We start from the raw sequence: 10859 nt of genomic DNA, 5'->3' as shown, positions 1-10859 counted from the left end.
ATATATATATATATATATATATATATATATATATATATTCTTTGTGGGCTAACAAGGCAAACAACAGTTTCATGTTAGGGGACTTTCACAATTGTTTGAATATGTCACATGGAAGTGTTGGTACTTGTCTCTATTTCAGATGGAAATCACATAAAATCATCGGTGGCCTTGTTGACCCACATATAAAGAATATTTATCCACCAACACAGTGTTGAGGACTCATTTTCCCTGTTCAACATTAGTATGCATGTGTGTATGTAACTACAGATGACAACAGGCCTATCAGTCCATGATGGAGCTTCTACATGATTGTTCATGATCATTTAATGCCTATTTTTCCGTGCTTGCATGGGTCAAATGGAATTTGCTGAGACAAATTTTTCCTGTTACCCATCCTTGCCTGTTTCCAAGCAATGTAATATTTGCCACGACCAGGCAGATTTTCCACAGAAGATTGGAAACAATCAACACCACTTGTATGACAGTGATGCATGTTTATAGTCATCACATGATGTCAAGACATGAGGACAAGCAGACACAGACACACAGTGTGTGTCTGTGTGTGTGCACAGGATGGGCTTATTTCAGTTTCCATTTACCAAATCCACTGACAGGGCTCTGGTTGGTCTGAGACTGCAGCAAGACACTTGCCTTCAGTGTCATACAATGGGGCTGCACCCAAGATAACATGCTAGGGAAGTAAGCCTCTCCATGACACAGCCACACACACACAAACACAAGCTAAAACTAGCAGCCAAATCTCCCTTAAATTACACTGTCTTGTAAAGGCAAAACAGAAGAGAAAACGTAGTCCTAGCTATGCAATGACCAACAGATGGATGGCATGATGGGTATGACTAGAATGTCTATTTTTTGTAAGAACATTTGGCTGTCCAGTCACAATAGAAGTTAAATGACCTTCAAATCACATCTTACCATCATAGAAAAGAAAATAATCCAAAATATATTGAAAGATATCGTTTCTGATCTACAAAATGACAGGCTGATTACAGCTGGAATACCTTAATCAAAGGTCTGCTCAATCAAAACTAACCTGGAACAAATTAACAACAAGAGAGCAATTACATAATCGCTCAGCTTGGTAGAAATAGCAGCTAAATCTTCCTTAAATCATACCTCATTGTCTTAAAAAAAAAATAAAGCACAATGTAGACTTAAATGTTAGAAAAAAATGGGATCATAATGGCCAGAACATCATGGATCATAACAGGTGTGTGTAACGCAAGGTTGCAACTAAACAACAACCAACATAAAAGAAAACCAGCAAAGAAAATGAAATCCCCTAAAGACACTTACCACAGCAGATAAATCACACTGAAATGTAATATAAGTTGAAGAATTCTTCCCTTCTCTACAAGGTTCTCCATTCTTATACACCAACTGTGGGTAAGCACCAAAAAGTTCAAGAGGATTGGAACCAAGTTCTCCAATACTGTGATATCTGTAAAAATAGGAAGATAAAAAAATCTGTTTAGTAATTCATAAGAAAAAAATTAATTAATTCAATTGCACTGGATATCATCATCATAATCATCATTTAACATCCACTGTCTATGCTGGCATGGATTGGACAGTGTGACCAGAGCTGGCAAGTTGTGGGGCTGCACTAGACTCTGATCTGATTTGACATGGTTTCTACAGCTGGATTACCTTTCTAATGCCAACCACTTTACAGAGTATGATGGATGCTTGTATGTGACACTGCATAAGTGTTTTTATGTGATGCTACACAGTTGCTGTTATGTGACACCACATGAGTGCTTTTACATGACGGCGCATGGGTGCTTTTACATGACGGCGCATGGGTGTATTTATGTGTCACCACGAGTGTTTTTACACAACTGCTTTTACATTGCACTGCATGGGCATTTTTACATGGCACTTCCACAAGTGCTTCACACCACCAGAGGATCAGTCTGAACATTTTTGCTGCTGAGTATGGATCTCTTTTACTCTTTTACTCAAGGAATATCATTTTTTGAACTTATATTTTATCTTCAGAGATCAAACACTTGAAAAACATTATAGAATTATATAGTTTTAAATAATGATTTTATTCTTTTTCCTTTTTAAAAAAAATGAAATGTCAAACTCATAATGTAAAATAGTTGTTCCCAAACTTTTTCAGGCTGCCGCCCCTGGATTCCCAGGTTATATTCCAAGCACACACCCTGAATCACTATCACAAACATAGACCACTTTCTACAGCAAATTCAAAACAACTGTATTTCAGAAATAAAATTTAACCTAATTAACTCATTTTGGCAGTGGGACTTATATCCATTGCCACCTTTTGGCCACCCCATTATTGCCACACTTTTCTTCAATGCCCCTCACCCATCTTTCCATTGCCCTCAAGGGAGCAGTATCACCCACCTTGGGAACCACTGATGTAAAGAGTATGAACAAATAGTACAGAACACGTTTTCCAATGTTGTAATGAATCTGACCTCAACTCCAACCCTATATAATAATAAGGGTGTCAAATTTTGGTAGAAGGCCAGCGGTTTTGGGAGAGAGGGTAAGTCGATTACACAAACTCCAGTGCTCAACTGGTACTTATATCGAACTGAAAGGATGAAAGGAAAAATTAACCTCAGTGGAAGTTGAATTTAGAACGTAAAGACAGACAAAATGCCACTAAGCATTTTGTCCAACATGCTAACAATTCTGCCAGCTTGCTGCTCTTATCATAATAATAATAATAATAATAATAATAATAATAATCCTTTCTACTAAAGGAACAAAGCCTAAAATTTGGGGGGAGGGGCGTAGTTGATTATATTGACCGACATGTTTCATTGGTACTTAATTTATTGACTCCAAAAGGATGAAAGACAAAATTGACCTTGGCAGAATTTGAACTCAGAACATAAAGACAGGCAAAATTCTCCTAAGCATTTTGCCCAGCATGCTAACAATTCTGCCAGCTCACTGCCTTTATTACAATAATAATAACTACAACAACAATGGTGGCTCTCATTGTTTCTGATCTTACTGATTGGAAGTGTTATCATGTACATGTTTTGTCTTGGTATAAAAGATAGGCTACAACAAATATTCTGATCAATACCCAAGAGATTTGTTTGACCTCAACCAGTTGAGCATATTCCTTAGTGGCTGATGATATGTGCATCTCTGATCACGAGTAGAAGTAGTGGGGGAGTATCATAGCCATGTGTTGAGAGGAATTCTTTAGGGTTGAATAATTCACCTTTGGAAACAGGTGTTTTGTTCATCATACTTATACAAACTTTGGGATGGGCTACCCAACCTGAAGAAAATTCTAATTGGGCCCAACCTACAAGTACTGTTTATCTTAATATGAGATCACCATACTGTGCACTTATGGTTGTGATGCATGTGCATGGTGTACCCTTTGTCTATTTGTACCCCAGTGTCACTTTGATAACATGCATTGTTCTTTCACTCAATAATAATAACAATTGGTGCATTGGGAACTCTAAGCAAAGATATGGACAAATGGCTGAAGAAGATTGGAATAGAATGTCCTGTAGAACTTCTACAGAAAGTTTGCCTCTTAGGGACAGGAAAGATTATCAGGAGGGTACTAAGCACTTGAAAGACTATTGAAAGCTTGTGGATACCTAAGTTTACAAGTAGTAACCCGTTACTCTCATAAATCCTGCCAGGAATAAGACTAAACCTGAGTCAAATCAAAAATAATAATAATTATTTCTTACTCTAGGCACAAGGCTTTGAAAATTTTGGAGGAAGATGCTTAGATGATTATATCAACCCCAGTGCATAATTGGAACTTATCTCATCAACCCTGAAATGGTGAAGGTCTGAAAGATACTGGAACCAAGATTTGCATAAAAAGTGTAATCCTATATTCTGCAAGAATCCTAACATTTGAGGAGCTGTATTGTCACCAAACCTCATGATAACATTTCTGTCAATTAAATTAGCATGTAATATCTTTCGAATAATGATGAGGATGATGATGACACAATACCAGGCAGTGGCTCTCATGGCTTCTGATCTGAACTAATTGGAAGTGTTAACATGAACATACTTTGTCTTGATGGGTGTAAAAGATGGGCTAGGACAAATATTTTGCTCAGTACCATTGATTTTCCTGTCAGTTGCTTGCCTTCAACCAGTTGAGCATGTTCCTTTGTGGCTGACAACATGTGCATCTCTGATCATGAGCAGGAGTAGTGATGGGGGGGAGCATCATAGCCATGTGTTGAGAGGAATTTTTCGGGGTTTGAATAATTCACCCCTGGAAACAGGTGTTTCATTCATCATCCTGAAACAACCCGTATTCAGGAATCTTTCAAGTGAGATGGGCAACTTGACCTGAAGAAAATTCTAACTAGGCTGCCACCTGCTAGATCACACACTGTTTATCTTGATATGAGATCACCATGTCGTGCACATATGGTTATGATGCAGATATCTGTGGTACCCTTATCAAACAGGTAGTCACAATGGGTGTATAGGGCTTCATATATTTGTACCCCAGTGTCACTTGATGGCGTTAGCTGCTCTCTCAATAACAACAACAGCAACATAACAATAGTAATAAGAATAAAAAGAAATCTTCCTAATTTTAGCATAATCCAGCAATTTTGAGGCGGTGGGGCAAGTCAATTACACTGATCCTAGTACTTGACTAGTACTTTATTTTACTAAATCTAAAAGGATGAAAGACAAAGTTGATCACAGCAGGGTTTTAACTCAGAATATAAAGAGCCAGATGAAAGACTGCAATGCATTTTTTTCATGTTTTAATGATTCTGTCAATTCACTATCCTCTTAACAACAATAACAGAGAGATAGAAAAAAAAAACAACAAAAAAATGAAATGGGAAATAGTCTTACTTCTTTGTTGTATCAGTCTCATTCAAATTTATGCTACATGCTGCTGAACTGGAGGGACATGTCTCACCTGAAAATATAGGAAAGGAGAAAATTAATTGACCCGAAATTGTATCTAGTTCCAGGATTAAAAAAAAACATATCTTGTTTTACAGAATTTCGATTGAAATTTCAAGTACTGAAATTGTATTTAATTTAATTCAAGAATCACTTGCTAAGTTATGTCCCAAACACCAGCTTAACCCTTTGCCTGTTGAAAGCACCTTTACGAGTGTCTTAAACCTCCATGATTATTTTCAGACTTATAGTCAGCTCGTGTTTCATACATCATTATCATCATTTAATGTCCATTTTCCATGCTGATATGGGTTAGACAGCTTGACAGGAACTGCTAAAGTCAGGGGCTGCACCAGGTTCCATAGTCTGTTTTGGCTTGGTTTCTATGGCTGGATGCCCTTCCTAATACCAACCACAACACACTACAGTGTACTGGGTGCTTTTTATGTGGCACCATCATAGATGCTTTGTTAGTGGCACCAGCAATTTACATTCTGAATAATATAAAGCTTTCCTTTCATAAGTCCCAAATTACTCTGGTTGTTGAAAAAAATTGAGTACGTGTATCATATATGATGTATGGATGCTAGGGAAATGGGTCCAGTGTATCATATGCGATACACAGGACATGCAAAGGGTTCATAAATGAATAAATTCTTCATTATATTCAAAAGTAGCAAAGGTCAGTGTAAGTTCATTAGAAATATATTCCTTGCCAGGAACCTGTTTCCAATTAGCTTTAATAGGTCTTCAATTTCATGTTTTGTATGCCAGAATTCAGCAATTCAAAGGGCATATCTGGGAAGAAATGAATGATTCTAACTCTCATTCTTTTCTTTCAGAAAACCTAGATAGAATGAAGAAAGGAAACTACAGAGGAAAGGATCAACCTTGAAAAGATTGAAAATGAACCAGACATTCACATTTCATATTTCTTTTTTAAGTGGCTACAATTATGATGGGTTTCACTACACCTTGCTTGGAATCTCTGTTTCCTATTAACTTTACAATTATAACAGTGAGTTACCACTTTTATAATGATGGTTTTACCACTTTTATAAATCAGTGGATTTATCTTCTTTATATGGTGATTATTCTCCCGAGCAGACTTTTCTAAGTCCACGTCAGTTTGTCACCAATTTATAACGTTATGATGGATTACCTGGTTTATAATGTTTTTGACTATGAAAAGATAATAAACATAGATGTTTATTGAGTTGGAATCTATGGTGATAAACCTGGCACTTAATTATAAGTAATATCACTATGCATAAATCTTAACTCAGGTTGCGTAAACGCCATGATGAATTATATACCAAGTCGCTGAAATGTACATGTATGTGGAAGATAAAAAAAGCTTGCTCTTTTTCACCGCTATAATAACAGTTTCATAGTTACAGAAATAAATTTCATTAGCAGGTTGAAGAAAATGAAGAAAAAGAAATTATTTACTAAATTAGTTTATTTACGGACATTAACACCCGTGGACATGTTTACAAAGTCAGAAAACAGCACAGCTCCCATGACTTTCGGAAACATTTTTTCACGCTAAGAGTTGCTGAAGCATGGAACAAGCTGCCGGCTTCAGTTGTTAGTTGTTGGAGCACTGCATCCTTCAAAACTTCCATGCTTCCTGAGATTTGCCAACACTACACCTGATTTTCTCCCCTCTATACACACACAAGCATGTATCCGACTCATACACTGTTCACTTTCCAGACATTTATACATTACTGCATATGCTTTATATGCACTTTTGACAAGTTGTAGTACACCTGAGCATTGTATACAATAATTTCATTATTATTATTAGAAGTCAAAGAAAATTGTCATAGAGAGTTACAACATAAAATTTATATTAGCTAATTCTTCCATACTAAGCTACTAGAATTTTACACAACAATTCAAAATAGTCTTGTTGAATTAAGTAATAGACATGGCATAGCAATAGCCAATATCTCAAAAGAGTGAGTGTTGTGGAGTAAATACCAACAATCACTGGATGTGAGTGTCGTGAAGACGGATAACAACCAATGATCACTGACTAATTTCCCAAAAATTAGGGTTTTTATAACTGCTCATACCTGAATTCTAAGAACTGTATTTCATGAAATATTTCTCTTTGACAAAAGTTTAGAATTCATAATTGGGCAGTAATTTTAACCAATGGGAAACTAACAATCACACATATTCAGGAACATAACCATTATGTCATATTACTGCCGATAATGTTTTATTATGACTTGCTACCCAATGTAGTTAATGCTCCCTGTCCTCTATTATGGTGAGGAATTCTCCAAAATATAAACATCTGATGTAGTTTATTGTTTGGTTTGATAGCAATGGCCAGGAAAGCTTACTTTACATTGAGGAACAAAAGAGATTTTAGACTGTCCTTAAGTCTCCTCTTTGGTCTTTGGTATTGAGCCTCATGAAAAGCTTGGTGCTTGTACCATCAAAGGCATTCTTGAAGCTGTTTCAGTATTTTAGTTATGAATAGACTGATTACATCAATTATATTACAAAAATTTTTTTCTTTTATCAGGTGAGTTAAAACTAAGGTAAAAGACAATTCTGAGTGACCTGCTTTGTTAAGCATCATTCAAGTGAGTGAGAAAATACAGAGAATACTGAAATTTAAAAGGCTTCAACACAACCACATGAGGCAGAGGTCAGTGACAATAAACTTTCAAAGAACTATCACAACCTATTTATGTCTTCAAAGGGAACTATGGAGATAACAGAAGATGGGAAGAAGACATAGAAAAAGGAGGAAAAAGGAAGAAGGATTAAGGAAGAATGGGGGAAGAATTGCACTTGTAGATTCAGCATAAATAAGCAAATATTGCAGGTAGTGTCAAAAAGTCTTTTAACAACTCATTATATATGCACGAATAGGTTGCAATAGAGTTCATAGATACACTATGCCTGAAAAGAAAACAAAACAACAAAAAAAAAATGTTTACAGTTGGGACATATTTAATCATAAATTAGCTTAATCAAGGTTAATCTGGTGTGGTTCAGCAATAACAAAAGATTTATTTACCTTTACGATGCACAAGAGTCTGACATACATTTAAAATAAACTTCTGTTTCTCATGCTCAGGTGATAAGTAAATGTAGTTGTTACTACTAAGTCTTAGTCCACTAAAATCATATTCATTGCCTTTGACATCCTGTATTTTGCAGTTACTGGTTGTTATCTTTGGACAGACATGTTTTGTGGGCCACTCAAAGAGGTAGCTACAGTCTTCTTTTTCTTCAATATAATGAGGTCCAGTTGTACCCTCCACATTTGGGTCACAGGTGAAAGTTATTATTGTCTTGCGGCTGAACTTCTTATGGCAATTCGACTTGCCATCTTTGTAAGTCAGAAAAATGATGCCGTCTTCATAAACAAGTTCATCACTTGCTTTTCCTGGAAATAGAAAAATAACGCAAATAAATAAAAGAAATATAAATTATACAAGGATTTGGTCGTTCCATTTATAAATATGTATGCATCTATGTGTGTATGTGTATGTGTGCATATGAAGTAAGTGGAGGAGTGAAAATATGGAAAAAAAAGAAAAGATAAATCATTGTCATGAATCTACATTATAGAATATAGTGTTCGTGTGTGTGTATCCAGCTCCCCTTTAGGATATGCAAATACTAAGAAAAAGGTGGGTTTCAAGAAAAGGCTAGAAATGGAATAATTGCCATATCACCTGAATAAAGATAGTTTTCTTCATTGTATGGTCCAATAAATTTAATTTGGAGGTGGCAAGTCTGTTGTATAGAAGTTTAGACTTTCATTTGATGATAGGGAAATATTTGCTCACAAGGGTTTATGTAATGTAGCAGTTTTTTTTTTCAAGGCTACTACAGCTGGAGGAAGGAAGGGAAGGTATCCTTCTTAAACTGAGGAGTTGGTCTGAATGCTGGCAGCATTAAGGGCTTCACTAAAGGTACACCAAAGGTCTGGTGGTGATAGAGCCACCTTAACAGCAGTATAGGACCCTGGACATTTACATAACTGTATAATTGTAAGCATGGCTATGTAGCTACAAAACTGATCAATGCTTTGCGAGTGGAATAGGTAGATGGAAACTGAGAGGAAGCTTGTGTGTGTGAGTGCATGTATAATCATCATCATTTAACATTTGTCTTCCATGCTGGTATGGGTTGGATGGTTTGGCAGGATCTGGTAAGTCAGAGGACAATGCCAAGCTCTACTGTCCATCTTAGGAAGGTTTTTTTTTTTACAGACAGATGCCCTTCCTAATGCCAACCACTTTACAGAGTGGACTGGGTACTTTTTAGATGGAACCAGCACCACATGTCACCAGCGTGTGTGTGTGTGTGTGTATGCGTCTCCACATTAGAAACACTTGTACAAAAGATGATGACCTTAGTTTGTGACATTTAACATACAAAGACCGGTGGTATGAAAAATACTTTACTTGGAAAACAGGAAAGGATTAGTGACACCTAGCTATAGAAAATCTGCTTCAACAAGCCTTTTTGGGTAAAATACAATACTCTGCTCTTCTCAGTGCTTGCCTCACTACCAACAGGTTCTACTCCTAGTTAATAATTGTTGTTGATGTTTAGTTACTAAGTTAGCCCTGGTCAATACATTCAAGCCATAACCATCTCTATTTTCTTTTCAGGCATAATTTATCTTGGATAACAGGTCAAGTGACCATATATAGTTTGCCTTACTGGTTCAACTTCATAATTGTTGATGTTACTGTTAGCAGCTCTTATCAAGTATCAGTGGAGAGGGAAACACAATTCTCAAACTCTCAGAAATGCTAATGTATTTTTACCTAATGACTCAGGTTGTGGAAGATTTGGTTTCTGTCTTGTCACAATTCCTGTCACACTGGTGTGGTATGGGAATTACACGAAGGGTACACTTGTCTGTAGAATACTTAGTCACTTGCACATTAATTTAATCAAACAACTGACTGCGCATAATCAAAACTGATGGAAGATCCATTATGTAGTCACTCAGTCTATTAGAAATAATAATTTTGCTCACAAACACAACCTCCTTTTTTAAGTAAAGGGACATACTAGATAATGTTAACCCTGGATACAGTATAAGAAAATGAAAGGCAAGATGACAATGGCTAGGATACTTCTGATCATATGCACTGAGGGTAAATTGAACTGAATCACAACCTACTCACACTTATACACACATATATACACATAACAAGCATTTTTCAGTTTCCCTCTACCAAATCCATTCACAAGGCTTTGGTCGGCCTGGGGCTGTTGTAGAAGATGCTTGCTCTAGGAGTCACAAAGTGGTACTGAACCCAGAATCATGTAGTTGAGACGCAAAACTTAACCACACAGCCATGCCTGCACTTATTATTATTACTAATATTATCATCATCATCCTCAAGGCGGTGAGCTGGCAGAATCGTTAGCCCTCCAGGCAAAACGCTTAGTGGCATCCATCTTTATGTTCTTTCTGAGTTCAAATTCTGCCAAGGTCGACTTTGCTTTTCAGCCTTTCAGGATCAAAAAATAAGTACCAGTCAGGAACTTGGGATCAATGTAATCGACTAGTCCCCTTCCCCAAACTTGCTGGCTTTGTGCCTATAGTAGAAAGGATTATTATCATTATTATTATTATTATTATTGGCGACGAGCTGGCTAGATCATTAACACGACAGGCAAAATGCTAAGTAGCATTTTGTCTGTCTTTATGTTCTGAGATCAAATTCTGTCAGGGTCAACTTTGCCTTTTCATCCTTTCAGGGTTGATAAAATAAGAACCAGTTGAACACTGGGGTCGATGTTATCAATTTAACCCCTCCCCAAACTTGCTGGCCTTGTAGAAAAATTTGAAATCATCATCATCATTATCATCATCAAGGAAGTGAGCTGGCAGAATCGTTAGCATGCCAAGCAAGATGCTTAGTAGCATTTTG

The 10859-nt window shown here is 36.6% G+C and overlaps 1 protein-coding gene across 1 annotated transcript in view; it reads right to left on the bottom strand.

Annotated features, from left to right (window-relative positions):
• LOC106881233 (cation-independent mannose-6-phosphate receptor) overlaps positions 1 to 10859 on the bottom strand; it is a 159211-nt gene that overhangs the window by 50765 nt on the left and 97587 nt on the right. The window contains exons 23-25 of the mRNA XM_052970966.1: positions 7973 to 8344; positions 4873 to 4939; positions 1318 to 1462 (exon numbers count right to left, since the gene is read on the bottom strand). Of these exons, the coding sequence (XP_052826926.1) occupies positions 1318 to 1462; positions 4873 to 4939; positions 7973 to 8344 (584 nt within the window). The remainder of the gene's footprint in view (positions 1 to 1317; positions 1463 to 4872; positions 4940 to 7972; positions 8345 to 10859) is intronic.

Source organism: Octopus bimaculoides, chromosome 10, assembly GCF_001194135.2.
Source record: "Octopus bimaculoides isolate UCB-OBI-ISO-001 chromosome 10, ASM119413v2, whole genome shotgun sequence".
Lineage (NCBI taxonomy): Eukaryota > Metazoa > Mollusca > Cephalopoda > Octopoda > Octopodidae > Octopus > Octopus bimaculoides.
The sequence above is the reverse complement of the archived record's forward strand: the minus strand, read 5'-3'. Positions and strand labels throughout refer to the sequence as shown.